This window comes from Syngnathus leptorhynchus, chromosome 4 (genome assembly GCF_054491065.1).
Source record: "Syngnathus leptorhynchus isolate UIUO chromosome 4, UIUO_Slep, whole genome shotgun sequence".
In the NCBI taxonomy this organism is placed as follows: domain Eukaryota; kingdom Metazoa; phylum Chordata; class Actinopteri; order Syngnathiformes; family Syngnathidae; genus Syngnathus; species Syngnathus leptorhynchus.
Genome location: NC_141198.1, coordinates 13004475 through 13020896, shown reverse-complemented (window position 1 = coordinate 13020896; position 16422 = coordinate 13004475). Strand labels below are relative to the sequence as shown.

At 40.5% G+C, this 16422-nt stretch overlaps 1 protein-coding gene across 1 annotated transcript in view; it reads right to left on the bottom strand.

Moving 5' to 3' along the window:
* Positions 1-1428: 1428 nt before the first annotated feature.
* Positions 1429-16422, bottom strand: part of ipo11 (importin 11) — a 52212-nt gene continuing 37218 nt past the window's right edge. The window contains exons 23-30 of the mRNA XM_085910484.1: positions 15959-16038; positions 15795-15875; positions 14631-14726; positions 13836-13949; positions 13268-13389; positions 10757-10852; positions 9594-9678; positions 1429-2102 (exon numbers count right to left, since the gene is read on the bottom strand). Of these exons, the coding sequence (XP_085766610.1) occupies positions 1938-2102; positions 9594-9678; positions 10757-10852; positions 13268-13389; positions 13836-13949; positions 14631-14726; positions 15795-15875; positions 15959-16038 (839 nt within the window). The 3' untranslated portion in view covers positions 1429-1937. The remainder of the gene's footprint in view (positions 2103-9593; positions 9679-10756; positions 10853-13267; positions 13390-13835; positions 13950-14630; positions 14727-15794; positions 15876-15958; positions 16039-16422) is intronic.

Here is a 16422-nt window from a genome sequence, read left to right as displayed (position 1 = left end):
TACTGTTTCTGTGTTTCAAAATTGGGCTTAATGGGCTACGCTGTTGGTACAATACAAACGCTATTAACATTAAGAGTGGAAAAGTTTTAGGTCCGGGCACCTGTAAGCCAGAGTACTCCTAAATGCCATGGGGATTTTAAAAACTGGTCTTCTGCGGGGGAGCTACTATTAAAAATATTTACCGCTCAGCCAATTTTGCAGGATCTCTGAGAAAGATGCTCAAGAAACGTCTCAGTTGGAAGTAGTGCAGTTCACGACAACCGCAATAGCCCAACTATTAAAATAATACCTCTGTCAATCAAAAAAAGACAGATTTTGTGATTCAGCTCCTATATTAGTTTCCTTCAAGGCGACAGGTGATAATGTGTTGACTGATATACAGATTGGTCACGGCAACAAAACAGTCGAGGGGGGGTGGAAATAAAAAAGCACCATGACTCTTGCAATGATGAAATCACAGTAAATATTGCATTTTCGTCATATAGTCATTGAGCGTTTAACTTTTGGACTGAATAACTGCATTTTTTTGAAAACACAAGGGGGAAATAAGGATCATTTTATTTTGTGTTTTATTTTCTTCCCCTTCCCAACAAAACACAAACAAAATTCAAAAGCAAAGTTGCTCTATTAACATAATACGAGCAGAAAGATAATCTAGTGTTAACGGAATCAAGAAACACACTTTGAAGGAAGAAGAGTCGTGTTTTAAGCTAGAGGCCGCAAGGCGGGGAGTAGGCTGCATGTTTATCTCCATCTTGTGTCAAACTAAAACTATTATGCAATAAAATAGAACTCTCATCCAATTTAATTATGCTCAACCAAAGAGTTTAAGTTCCCTTATGAACTCCAATTTTCCACACAATCGCTTTCAGTTTCGGAGCTCAAAAAACATTTGAAGACTTAATATATGTTGATCAATGAATGAAATTCAACTGTACTGGATACTGGTTCCACTACTAAATCAAATATATTCTCACTAGAAGTGGGCAAATAAAAGTCAAAAAATAAGGTACTGGCACATTATTTTGATGAAAAAGGTATGACTCTTAAGTGAAGCCATCCTGCTGATAGTCATTGTGGAACATAGGAACATGTAGCAGTGATGAGAAGGAAGTTTTTGGTTATTAAAGTGCTCCGACACGCCCACAATTAGCAGCAGTATATATATATATATATATACACACAATGTGGTTCCAGATTCAAATCAATTGCTTGAAAAAAGGAAACATTACCAATTTTCGAGAAAGAAAAAAGAAAAGAAAAATTCAACCTCAGTAGTTACTTTAACTTGACCTCTGGTTATGACAACATCACTTTAAAACATGGAGTGAGGGAGGGATGGGTGGGGGGAATGCAAAAGTAAAAACAAACTAAAATAGCCATGCAGATTATTGTCCATATTTTACATACATACAAAAATTACATTTCTTTTTGTGTGTGTGTTTTTTTTTTTTGGTTAGTTATTTTTTTTTAAGAATAGATTGTGTAAACACTGTAACAAGTCCTTCTGGTTTCCTTTCAGTTTGGCTCCAGTCTGTGGAATATTCCTTCGAACAGTCCCTTGCACCCAAACGATTTTTGGTTAGCACACTTCCACTTATTCCAATTCAAAACCACACAAACGGAAGATGAGCGGAAGCTCGAGCGAGCTGATGTTTTACAAAATCACGGTAAATACAGACATAGCCTATTTTTTTTTTTTATAAAAGGAATATAAAGCAATCGAGTTCTTTAACGGAGCAATGTGCGGCGTCAGCGGGGGAATGGGCAAAGCTCGTTCTCAATATAGATAAGGCATAACATGGGCAGCGTTTGGGAAGATCCGGATTAGTCATCCACGTGTTGGGTTGAGTATCTTTTGTTGAAAGGAAAGAAGGAGTCGAGAATTAAACGGCAGCGGTGTGTTGTGAACGCTGGTGAAGGACTGTGGATGTGGTTCAGAAACCCTGCAGGAATTCCTGGAGTTGCCTTACGAGCTCCGTGTCCACCGTCTCCATGAGGGCGCTGAAGCTCTGGTCCCCCAGAAGGGTCTGCTGAGCCTTCAGCTTCTCATAAACAAACTGCTGAAGCGAGACACTGTGCACGGGGTCCTCCAGGGCCAACTGCAATACAAGACAGATTGTCGTTTTGTTTCGAGTTTTTTTATTTATCAGTGAGGAAAGCACAGCCATTGCACAGAACCATTGCTCACTTTCTCATTAACACACACAGCCCGATTTTTTTTTTATATAATCTAGTATCTACTCGTGTTATTGACTTAGTCACATTCCTTTGGGAGTTTTGTCAAAAGCAGGTCACAAACATGAGGACAGCTTGGAACTGTTTGGAATTGTGTGTGTGTGTGTGTGTGTGTGTGGGGGGGGGGGGGGTTGGGACGTCTCCTTTAAATAATCGAGCCGGTTCAATTTGAACCATTTAATTGCTTTGATCAGCCGTTCACACATCACATGGCCCATGTTTCACAGTGATAAACTGCGAAATGGCACAGCATCAGTTTCTTTGAACCAATGTGTTAAGGGCTTTTCTCTGCCAGTTTGACCACAGGCAATTTGTTGTTCTGTTAGCCCGCAGTACAAAACTCCACAGAACCACTTGGCTCGACTCCTCTGTTTTCTTGCTGCCTTGGGTCTATTCAGTAAAATCATATCGCTATCACGGCAGGCACATGGCAAGGAGTCAAAAGACTTTTTGACCGAGCGATGTCTTCAGTGTGGTGTGTTTTTTTGCAAAATCAATCCCGAATAATATTTCTATCATGCATGGTGACCACAGCAGCAGGGTGACAACTCTAAGGCCCAGAGGTACAAAGTTTGTGATGGCAATGAGAGTAAAGTAGATTTTCCACCAATTCTCTGGCAGCCATAGAAATAATTCCACATCCTATTAATTCCTGCCAGGGATGTCATCATAACATAAACAACCTTAGTGTTTCACACTCACAAACCCATAGGAAGAAGGCAACAAAGAGAAATTGCAATATCCAATTTCGATGTCCACCCCAAAACCTGAGGTTGAAATAATCCCCCCCCCCCTCTGTATATTCAACAGCAGCCAGATTTCTTATAATGAAAGCAACACGGACAATTGCAAGAAAAACAGGCAAGAGAATTTTTGAAATATAAATACAGCAGCTCAGACGAGTTATTTTTTTCAGCGTGAAAACAACAAACGGAAAAGAAACTTGGAATTTAAATTATCAAGACTAGTGGAGCGACAAATGCACACACACACACCAAAAAAAAAATCTGTTGCTCAATGCCGGCAGATCTCAAGGTTGCAAAACACGATTTGATGACATTGTGCGATGAGGACTAGTTATCCAAAAGAATCTAAATCGCATTCGGTGACATTTTTCTCGTCCCCTCAACAAACAAATTACAGTGTTGTTTTTTTTCGTCAGCCTGCCCTTTGAAACTAGGTCGTCGTAGGGAGCTATACAAACAGCGTGCGTCTCTCTTTAATCACCTAATCAGCCAAAGTTGCATATGCCCTCACTGTAGACGGCCATCAAGAGAGGTGGAAAGGGCATGAAAAGAATAATATGGAGCACTTGGAGAGCAACATTATTGTAAATGGCAACTCTTGGTCCCTTGCCAATCATGACACTTGTACTGCTCATTAGCTTGCTGCCATTACAGAGCAATCAAACTCCCGAAGAGTGGCTGCGGGAGCGTCTTAATGAGAAAAGCATATGACCATCATAATTTACTAACTGACGACTCTGTGCTCTGCTCTGTGTTTTCAGTTTACCGTCATTTGTTGGAGATAGCAGGCAACATTTTTTAGAAAGAAAGAGAAAAAAAAAAGCTCTTATTGTGGATTGAATTATATTAAGATGCGGCTTGGCCTTGGGTAAAAAAGTTCGACGCTGAAGTTATCCATTTTTTCAATCCAGTAAAAAAGTGACCTTCTCTAATATCTACTCAATACATAAAACACTTGTTTGTCGAAAAATGTCAACCTAGATGTGAATGTGGACTCCAGTGTGTCAAACACGGGAGGGGATGGATAAGATTGAGCAGACAGATATAGGAGGCAAAACTAACAAGCTTGAGCTAAAAAGATGAGAGAATGCGAAGGGGGACCTGCTGCGCTACTTATCTGGGAAAAACAAGCGCACTCCGCTATCATCCCTGAGGAAAATCCGAGGCCCGAGAGGAGCACGGAGCAAAGAAGAACAAAGGAGAAATTTGGAGAGGAGATGCAAGTGTGAGATTGAGGGAAGGAAAGGTGAAAAGGCGAGAAGAGTAAGGTGAGGGAAGGGATCATACAGCAGCGAAGCAGAAGAACATTGTGTGTGCTAGTAAATCAAATAAAATACACTAGGAAAGTTTTCGACGATGGGGAACATTATGGTGATAATAAATTCATCAATAGGGGCTGCGTGTGAACGAGTGGTATCGGTTTAAATCTCAGATTGCTTGTGTGAGTTTTTTTCCAGCTACTATCAATTGCGATAGGCTGACAACCACAGGAAGAAAACACATCAATGGATTGAATTGAAAGGAATTTGAAGTCAAGGTAGACTTAACGGGGGGGCCATCAATCAAAGTAATGCGCAGTAATAACATATGCATGATTTTGAACTGAATGTTAAATGTATTCGAATGAGTTCCTGCTCTTCTCAGAGTGTTGACAACTTTCCCCCAGCCATATGACATTCACAGAAATGAGGGAAGTCAAGGTGGCCTTGACATTTGGTCAACAATCTAATCAGTAAGTGAAACTTGAGTCAGGAACTCCTCCCATGAATCTGGAGATGTTACATCTAACAGACCATAAAAAACATATTTCTTGCTGGTTGAGAAGGATTTGAAATTCAGAGCTAATCGCCACACAGATTTACCACATGTCGGCAACACGGTGAGGTCTGATGAATTCAAGCACCAACCGAGAAGTGCCACAGATAGCTTAATTCGATGAGCTCATATTTGACACGACACGGGCAAACCCCGGCCAGCTGCGAAGCCTCCGCCGCGGCGTGACACGACCGCCACGCACTTCTTAATTTGTCCCATTTGTCACAAGCAACGTTATCATCCACCGTAATCGATTCTCGTCAGTTTTGAGTTTTTTCCAACTCCCTTATGTGAGAAATTACAAATACGTGAGGTGTCACTCACAGTGAGTGACCCACAGGGGGATTGAAGGGAGGAGGTTCAACCCGAGTCGTAATGACTTGTATCGATTGGTCAATAGACTTAATCCTTTAAAAGAGTTAGCTGATACTCAAGGGATCAAAAAAAATTGACTGCATCTTTGGGCAACGTTAAATCAGCAAGCAGCTCATTCAAGGTATTTGATTGGAGACGATGAACTGTCCGGAAGTTAAACAGTTGGTGTCTGAGTAAACAGAGGGGGAAAAAGACAAATGCTGAAGTGTTCTGCCCTTTAGTGAAGAGGGTCTTTGGCAACAGCAAGTGGAGGGAAAAACATGCACAAGTGATGTGCAAAACGATTTAGGCGGTGATACACAGCACAAATAATATGATAGAGGGTTGAAGAGAGGCTTGAGGACTAAGTGGACTTGGAGGGATGATGGGAAAAACAACATCGATACAGAGGGAGCCCACGGCTTTGACAAAGTCAAAGATAAATGAAGCGGATTGGTAGAAGCCAATAATCAGACAGGGGAAAAGGAGATTTTTTTTTTTTAATTGCCTTGTTAGTAGAAGATCTAAATGAAAAGATAAACAGGTTGCCTTTCTTGTCTTTTGTCACCTTTACAACATTGACTCATTCATAAAAGAATGGTAGAATGTTGCTATGGAGATTTATTTGGTGCGAAGCAGCATCAGTTTAATATTTTATATAATATTAACCGAGGCTTGATTGTAAAAAGGGTGAAGCTCTTTAATGGAAACAATAATTGGAGGTTTCCGCTCAAGATTTGACAACCTGCTCCATGGTAATCCTGCTTTTGACATTTCTTAAAGGATGGTTGGACAGTCGGACACTGATGTGACATTGATCAAAATGTCCCGAGAGATCAATACAATCATTACCGAAAGTGACCAGCGTCTAGACTTAATCGATGGCTGAGGTGAGACATGTAAGGAGGGTGTACCGGGACCAAAAAAACAACAACTCTTCACTGCCTGGTCTTTTTTTTATGGTCTCTTGGTTTAGTGGGAGGATTACATTTTGATTGCAGTCATTTGCTCAGGATATGAGGCTGCACAAATTGGAATATGTCTTGCTAATAGGAATTGGTGGAGGGCGTAAATGCTGGTTATCGAAGCAGGACTAGTAGTGTACGCTTTCAATAAAAATCCAGCCCACGCGTATGAAATCGAGACAACTTATATCTTGCCGAGCGACTATGTGACAGGCTCGCATATGGTTGAGGCACTTGATGTCAAAATTTAAATCCTCCACAAAGTTACTTGTTTGGACTAAAAATGCACTCTGGAATACAAAATGGATTGTTGACCTTTGAGGCAAGTGTTTCAAAAAATGTGTTTTGTAAATAAACATTACTTTGCTGCAACTATTTTTGTATGTCGTGTAGAATGATTAAACTATATTAAAAAAAAAAGAGCAATTTTAATCAATCTTGTATTTCCATGTCTGACAAAGCCCGTGTGAAACTCAGTCAGACTAATAACTTGTACTGCCAATTATTCAAGGTGAGTGTTTTATTTAAATGACTCCCATCTGTTCTCAACAAATCCCAATTAATCATAAATTGTGTGACAGTGTACTCCGAGTACCGGCAATATTTTACAAATCCCGGTGGAGTTTTAGGCTCAGGTTACTTTCAAGTCTTTTGAGCAAATAATCAGCCAGAGATTAGTTTGTACTGTAATGAGCCACGTCGGTAATTAAGATGTATTAGGATCAATTTAACAACTGAATCATCTGATCTGATATGAATGACTCCCATTAACTCGGTGAGACAAACGTCTCAATGAAGACATAAAAGTGCGAATAAAAACTTAAAGATAATTATGTCCATCATAGGGATGATGCCATTTGATATTGTGGTTCCGTCTGAGAATGCAATCATGGGCATCATGAAAACAGTTCACTCTGAAGATGGTACAGTATTTGAAAAATGTGCGGGGACTGACATGATCAAATGGCAACGTCGAGATGGGAACTCAATGAGATGGTTGCCCATTGCCTCTGGCAGCAGAATGGCTAATCTTTCTATGTGCTGGGGTGGAATAGCAGTCACAGAGGTCTGTATTTCCCCCCCCCCCCCCCAAAAAAAATCACATTATGCTAACACTGGCGCTGGTGTGATTGAGAGCAAAAAGAGAGCAAAATGCAAACGTCTTCATTACAAATGCCTTCTGTATCTCAGGGTGAATACATAATGCGCAAAAAGTCATTTCCTATGAATATACGTATATCTCCACAAGAGTGACAGATGAGCTGAAGGAGGGTAATGGTTCATAAAAATAAGAATTAAGGGGAGATGAAAAAAAATCACATAACAATTACAGTTGTGAATAATCATGGATTCATTGACTCATCTCGATAAAAACCTGCATCGAAGCAAACTCACCTGCGATGTAAATTGTGCCAGTTGACTTCCTGTCTGTTCATTTGAGTAAAATGTGCACACAGAGCTACTTGCATCCAAAAGTCACTTTGAGAGATGTGCTAAAGGGACAGTCTGACACCTTAAGCTATTTGAGGTCATTGAATATTTATTCCACATTCCACATATTCGCAAAAATAGTTGAACGCTCTTCTTACCGTGGGCAATAAGAAAATAAAAATGGCTTCACAAGAGCCGGGATATTATTTGAAATTTTTTTCAATGCATTTTTCATATTAATGAGTGTAAGACGAGCCTAAGATTCATTAAAACTCAAGTGTAAGAAAGAGTTGAAGACACGTGCGCTCACGCATTCACACTCTGCTGGTGGTAAGCAACTCTTGTAAGTAGCCACAGGCAGGCTGATAGAAACGTGGCTACCAATGTGCCCCTGCGACCACCACCAAACATTTGCATGCAGTGCGAGTGGCACGGGAGGCGAGGCGTGTCAAGTGTCTTGCCCAAGGACACAACACATGACTCAGACAGAGCTGGATTCCAACAGTCGCTTAAGTCACGGCAGGGTATCCCTTTAGAATGTCCCACAAAGCACAATTTTATCATTAGTCTGTGTGTAAAGATCCATTCCAAATGTAAATTGCTCCTTTTGTGTCTACAAAATGGCTTTAAGTCCACTTAGTCTCTTGTCAGCAAAGTGTGTCCCCCCCCCCTCCTTTGGGTTCACTTTCTAAATTTGGAATAAGTAAGCGCATTATTATGCATTTTTTACTTGGAACTTTCAAAGTCCTCCAAAAGCTGTTCTAAGCAGTACGTGCTTGATGTGTAGGAAACAAATATTTCATATTGCCCAGCCAGAATGTAATGTAAAAAAAAAAAAAAAAAAATTGGAACAAATTATCTAGTCCCCAGTAGAATGTATTATACACTGTATTTTACAGAACATATCCAAAAAAAGCATCAGCAGCAGAAAGTCCAAAAGTCCTGTAAAATGTCAAAGGCAGGCATTTTCCTCAAATTTTTCTTCTCAAAGTGCATTGTGCGCACACACACACACACACACACACACACACACACACACACACACACACACACGCGCACACACACGCACACACATGCATTATCAAGTCGGGAGAGGTGCTACTTTTAAGTCTCCTCTCTTCCTTGGAGCAAGAAGTCAGTGTCTGGGACGAGGTGATAAGTGCACCGTGAAGCACGTACATCCACACTCAGTCCCTGAGAAGAACAAATGGCTTGGGACTGGTGTACGTCTTCAACCAAACAGCAATGGAATTAACTTTGAACACACGCAGTTTTGTTCAGGGATTCATTCCAGGTGCTGTATATAAACAAAGAGCATCGATATTAAATATGTTTGCAAGGTGTTTGTTTATATTGCACCATGTCATAGTTGGGAATGGCAAAGAAAGTCTAATCCTAAACAGGATGCATGTTCAAGGGTTTTTGTGTTTAGTTCTTATTAAAGAGGCTTATCAGTTCTCTTTCAACATCTTGCCTCACATTAGTTGCCTCTAAGCATGCGACCCCGACTCATCTTGTAAGAGTTGAACTTAACATGATGATGCAGCAGTGTGACAGCAACTAAATCTCAAGATGGGTACTAAGCCTGAATGTGAAATTCAATTCAAAACTTGCACCCAAACCTTTCCCAAATATATCTTGGATTGCAATAAGAAGCCAGATTTTCTTTTTATCCGTGGAGCCTTTCCGCAACACATTTAGACAAACTCAAGCAGTGGCGTGAAAAGACTTCTTGTGTGCTTTTGGCTGAAAACAGGATGATGATGATGATTTCAAGTCGTTAAAAAAGACAAGCACTTATGCTGTTGCTATTTCCTATTTCAAAAGAGTGCTTCAAAATCCAACAAATCCCAGAAGCATAAGCGAATATTTATTCAAGAAAAATGAATACCGTGTCCAAAAGGGATATTAGATGTATTACTGTATAATTATAGGTTTGCATGTGTTTTGCCCAGCTTGCCTTTATAAATAAGTAAAATCATACTCTGGCGAGAATGGGCATGAAATAAAAGGTGTAGAGTACTGCGTGTGCTGTTTGACTGACTCGTTTCTTTCTCTTGTCCTGTTCGGTCGGCGGCTCTTCGTCGTCACTCAGCTTGGGCTCCTCAAAGTGGCTCATCAGCATGCAGCTGCAAACGCAATAATATTCCATTTAATATTAATAACCATACATATACTTGCACTGCGGGAGATCACTTCAGAACAAGCATTATGCGTACACACACACACGCAAATAAATGCGGAGGGAAAACATAAGAAGCCTTCTGAGTCTAGCGTCCTGTGGCTATTAGGAAAAGTGTGTTTACCCACCACTGATCTTACATTTGGTGATTTTGATAAGAGTTGCATTGTTTTTAAGATCCAAATAGAACCTCAAGCGAGTGAAATTTGTATCTGAGCATAAAAGGCTAAATAAAGGCTCCAATCTAACAGCAATTTTATTTGTTTGATGCCGAAGTTGAGTGCTGAGTTTTGATTTTGACTTTTGAGATCTAACTAATCTGGTTCTTTTCTTTTCTTCAAATTCAAAGCTCATATACTTGGATTCAGGATGCAACTGTGTCCATCATTACAAAGTTGATGCAAAAAAGAATAATAATGCGGGTGTTTCTTGTATATTTTGAAGTATAACACTCAAATAGGTCACTTGGCTGTGAAGCACACAAAGCATCTCATATAGGCATCTACGAGCAAACAGAAACATCAAAACGAACCTTTGTGTTAAATCTATGAGTTGCTTTTTCCCTGACATGTCGAAAGCCAGAAAAGAGCAACACCGACAGCAAGAAGCTCAGAAATGAGTCTGATGCCTCGGCGAGACAGAGCCCAGACATACTCGGAGGCAGATTTGCTTTCAAAGGACGGCGGGCTATTCCCTTCCCACGTCAAGCTGATGTGCATGGGCCATTTTCTCTTCAACTGATTGACTTTGACAATAATGTGCTCCCACCGGTGTCGCTCGCCCTGCCTCAGCCCATCAGTCACTCGCCAGGACTAAAGGCATGCACTTTCACCCTTGCCCTTATCTTGTGAGTGGGCGCCACGCCGATGCCAATCACGACTTAATGAAAAGATGCAGTGATGAAAGTTTGTCTTCCATCACCGCATTCCTGGTGCCGGCAAAGTTCTTTTGTTCTTAAAACTTTTTTGAGGAGAAAAATATCCCTTTGCATTTTTTTAGTTCATGAGTCAGACAGACGTACTTACTCTTTGTAGGTGCTCGTCTCGGGATCTTCCGTCATCACGTCATGCAAAGACTCGACGGAGACGTTGACAATGCCGCAAAACTTGTCTTGGATCACGCTGTGTGAGACATAAATAACCGGGTCATGACTCGTGGTCACCGATGGCACTTGGAAATGTTTGTATCCAGTAAAAAAATAATGAGCAGCGAGTCACAAACTTGTAACAGGCAGCCATTTGATTAAACAGCCGTCAAAAGACACACGGCTACACCGAAGAAAAAAAAAAGCTGATCATTTTCATTCATCAATACTCTGTTATGCTTATTTTAGGAATCACCCTCGACACTTCCCTTCTGACATTTGAAATTAACCTTTCTATTTGCGACATACACACTTGAGAGAGCATCTTAATATATCACAGTTCAAAGAGCATGATGTGGGGAAATAAAAATAAAAAAAAACTCATCCAAAACACCACCCAGACTTGGACAGCTTGCAGAGAGCCTTAATGCATTAATAATAGGCACATACTGTACTCGATGACAAAAATGCATCTCTTTTTTTTCACTTTAAAGTGAGCCCAGAAAACAAATAAATGACCAAAATAAATGAACAGCAAGACTGCATAATCACCGCTGGATACTAAAATCCAATTAAAAACTCCTTCACCGCACAGTTAAACGTATCCGTCAGTTGTGATTTTATCCAACGTCTCCCGTGATTGCTTTTCTAACGACTGACCAGCGCTGCTGGCGACTTGTGCCTTTAATTCAAGTCGGTGAAATTTGATCTCAAAGTCAACAAGGTGCATACAAATGACAAACGGCACAGTCGAGTCGATGGCCTTTGTGGCCACTTGCGGATTTATTATTGCAACACTGCACTCGCTGGTGAAAACTGTCCGTGAGCGCTGCCAGTACATGGCACAATGGAACGTTAAAAGGTTAATTAAAAAGAAAAAAAAAAAATGCAATCCTGTTCTGGACTTGGTGTGGTGGCCTGTGACAACGACAAGGATTGCAAGTTTGAGCGCGTGAGCAGTTTGCTCATTGTGATTGTCTGTTTTACAATTCTCCCTGCATTCAAGACAAAAAAGTCACCGTGGCTCTCATTTCACACGTGAGGGGATTTCAGTGAGCAAACATACAGTAGGTAAAAAAACATTAAAAAAAAAAAAACAGGAGGGTAATTTCACCCAAAATGAACTACAATTATTTGTTTAAGTGTAGAAAATAAAAATAAATCAGGGAGTTGCCATTCCTTTACGCAGTACTTTTAGAAACATAGCCCCATGAAAAGATTTTTTTTTAAAAAGCACCACTTTTCAACTTTTAGGCCTTCAAAGTTTGTCGGTTCCATTTGAATCAATTGAACACCCATTTCTTTATTCACCGTTTAAGACTCTCCCATGACTTTTGTCCTTACCCCAGTCAGTATTGTGTTTCTGCACAGATAGTGACCATTCAGGGTTCTTAAAGCAGAACAGAAAAAATAATTGATGATTTAGGCCAGAGGCCACACTAAGCAGCCAGCCAACTTAAATCACATTGAGGTAAAAGGGTGCCTGGACGAGACCCACATAACTAAATTGCAGTGCTAAAGACTGCCCTTATCCGTCGCTCTTTCTTGCTTATTAGCAAATTAGCAGTACAATTACCAACAACTGACAGCAGGAGTCAGAAAACTTTACAAACCTTTGCTCTACTCGACTTTAGTTTGACAAGTCTGTGTCGCTCTTAGAGAAAGAACAAAATAATTCAATGCATAATGGGAAATGAAGATCAAGATACAAACCCCTTCCAATTTTAGCTGTGATTGTCTGCGGGATAGTTGATTTGTCATGCAGCGACCGACCAGCCAAGGCTGACAAATCCAATTGGCAATGTCGTGCAAGCATGAGGGTATGACAAAGGATTTCATGGCTGTCTAACATTACATATTCAGGGCGGTGGAAAATGTCAGCCGTCCAAAAATCTAACTGAAAAAGTGAATGGCTACATAAGATCACCAGAAAAAGCCACATGATGATGTTTCATTCAAAAAATATGACATTGATATTTAAACTATCAAATCAGTGATCATCTTTAAACAAAAAAAAATGAATAGATTAAAAATTGCTGCTCTTTACTCACCTTCTTACATTGGGAAACTGCAACAAATAAAAACTGCCGCATCCAACAGCAATGGAGGGAAATGATTGTCTCTTACATTTACTTCCCAACATGGAAGTAGGTGCATTGTACAAGATGAGACTATTGGCAGCAAGAAAACAGACTGTTGCAGTAAAATGTACTACAGTGCCCTTTACTATATACTCCCTTGACACGAGATACTATTAGCAGTCACAATGTGGCATGGTGGAGCTTTAAAGAAAGCACACAAACAGGTGAGGATCTTATCAAATAGCTGAGAATAGAAAAAAAAAAAGTGAATATGTGAATTACACCATGGAAAGGTACATCAGGAAAAAAAAAAAAAAAGCATAGAATGGATTCAAATCCCCAAATGCCTGTCACTGACAGATATGTCTTACCTGTTGTCAGACGGTAAGAGTGAAAGCAGGGCCATAGAAGAAAGCTTCCTCCTTTCAGGCTGCGTGATGTTGTCCATACGGTCCACCCACATCTCAATCACACTGCCTAACAACTGGTCAATCTGGTAAAGCAAAAAGAAAGGAGTGGATATTAACAGTCTTTGAGGGCGCCTGAATTAATCTCACTGTTTATGAAAATTGACCTTCCCTATTTTCTCCGCCTCATTGAGCAGCCAGCGTAGAAGAGAGCCGGCTTGGCAACGTAGAGTGACGGCTGAGGGATTTTTCAAACAGCCTATTCTTTCCTTTTATCCATTTAGATTAAGGCCAAACTAGAAACAGTAGGTGATTCATTCCCCTCTAGCGGGGGCAAATACAATTTCAAAGTTTCAGAATCAAAAGGGGCGAGAGCTTTGACTTAGTGCCAGGGAAACGGTACTGTTTGCAATTCCATGGCTCCTCGCTTTGAGCCTACTTTTTGAACGATTCACTTTTCACAGGCATCTTTAACGGGCGTTGAAAGAGACCGCTGAGAAGACGGAAATGAAGGACGAACGCCGATTCTCACCTCTTGACCCAACTCGGACGCCATCTGAGTGAGCAGTGATGAGAAGAAGCTGGAGTTCTGCAATAAGATGCGGCCCATGATGCCCAAGTAGGTGGACATCACTACAGGGTATCTCTGTATGAAACAAAAACGAGCTGATTGCATATAAAGAAATGCAGATATGTGCTTCATTAGGGCACTGCGGGAGCTGACGCAGCAGTCTAGTAACTTTTAATTGTGCTGATTGATCGATAAATGCAATCATAAGACATCTTTGTGACAGAAGAGGACAAGAATAAAATGATCAATACTAGGGCATTTATTTACTCCAATCCAGGCTGGAAGAGGTGTCGGAGGACTTTATTTGTACCCAGGATTTATCGGATAATAAAGGGAATATTGCAATTTAGAAGATGGTCTATTATGGAGAAATTAAGTGACTGAGACTGAGTGGAACAAATAAATTGAGTCGATGCACACAATTGTGGCGTAACCAAATATCGGCGTTTACATAAAATGTAATTGTTGTTAAACGGCAATTGTCTCTTGAAATGTGTCTTCAATTTTGCACTGCCAAAACATGGGATCTCCAGTCTGCTGTTTTAATTGGCAACAAAACGGAAATATAGCATTTAAAGTCTGCGTGTGATGATTATGCCATTTATTTTCCATAATTGCATGACTCACTCTGTGGCTAAATGTGGGCACAGGTTCTATTAGAGGGACAGCCAACATTTGAGTCAAATGTATGTTTGCAACCATGCTACACACATTAGGACGGAGGTGGATGGGGAAAGGGGGGGGGTGTCAACTCACCTCGCCATTCACAACACCTCTGAGGACAGCTGGCAGCAGGGGTTGGAACATGTGGGCACCCAGTATGGGGCTAACCTTTAAAGCTATTTCTACTACCTGTTGAAACACACAGGTAGAAGTTGAAGGACAAAGCAGCAAGGAAAATCACAGGAAAGTGCAAGGAAACCTGTTATGTAAATATTATATAATTAAAAAAAAAAAAAAGGAATAATGGAATGGTGGGGGAGGGGAACAAGTGTCAGTTAGAAAAAACGTATCAAAGGGAAATTCTTTGCTTTTAATTGGGGCTGTGACCTGCAGTTTGAGCGGAAAGGTGAAGTTTCAAGTTTTAAATATATTTCCGTGAGGTGCATAAAAAAAGATGAAATACAAAGAGGAACCGGCTTCGGTGCTAAAGTAAAAGCAAAATTAGAGCGGACTCACACTTCATTTTTATTACAAGTGAAGTGTACTTGCAAAATATATGAATAAATAAATAATATCCCCCTACTCAAGCTGCCTGTGCTTCACTAAACGTCACAGCTCTTGTTGATTTTTCCGGACTTCAAATGAATCCAATAAATAAGCACTCTCCTCTCTTACTAGCGTTCACACAATTAAACCTCTGCAGGAATCATCAATGGCATTTTCCTGTGCACTCTGTGCAAGTAATTAGCTCGAGTGTGAAAGACCAAAAGAAAAAGGGCAGATAGCTGGCCTATGACACAAAATATGAATTTTTCAAAGAAACACACACATGTCGCAAAGGACACACGTGTGTGTTATTGAGTGACACTGTGCGAGCTGACATGTTCCTTTCAGCCAGAACAAAGGAGCTACATGTACTGGACATTAAGTATGCGTTGTGCACAGAAACATCACTAAAGCATGAATATCATGCTGTGATGGTGGTGGAGGATGAAGAAACACTTGGTATTTGACTGCTGATGCGCAGGAAAGAAAGTAGGGTCTTGCATTTAGATGGAACAACTGGCCTTATTCTATCACTAACATGAAAAAGATTTAAAAAAAATAATAATAATCCAATGACGAGAGTAAGAAAGATGGTAACCGAATGTGCTTCTTTGTGCCGCTTCACAACATCCTTAGGCTTCTGGTCAAATTAGTTCTTGCGCTCCATTTATAACCTTAAAATGTCAGATGTCAGCATCGATGTAAACCAACCTTCAGAACTTGGACCTGCCCCTCGTTTGTGATGTCTTTCAGCAGATCACGGAAGGACTGACATAAGGATTCGGCATAGTTCTGCAAAAATAAAATCATGTAAATACAAAGAAACTGAAACTCAAATTAGGTTATCTTCCAATTGAGCACTGTGGATATCTCACCTGAAGAAACTCCGTTGGAGACAAGTATAGGTAGGCGTTGACAATCTGGAAGCACGTGCGCAGATTCTCTGTGCTCAACTCTGCACAAAAAAAAACACGTTACAGCACAGTTTGTGAAGCCGACGGGGATACAAAAGGAAGGGAAATGAACAAGGGCAACCGTGACAATGGTTCTACTTAATCATGGATCGGACAAAAAATAACTTCCCCGGCAGCGGGTATTGGGCTTGTAATGAAAGCAAATTTACACAATGCTCATTGTATAAAAATAGAAAATAAAAGGATCAACTCGGAAATCAGCTGATTCAGCTTTTTCTAATCACCCATCTCAGGATACGAGTAAATGAACAGCACAGCTTTGGGCTTAAGTGGCTCCAAAGAGACTGCTCATCTGCCAGCGCTAATGTAAGGCGCAATATTAACAATGACCTTTATTTTAATGACTCAACACCTTTGACTCCTTC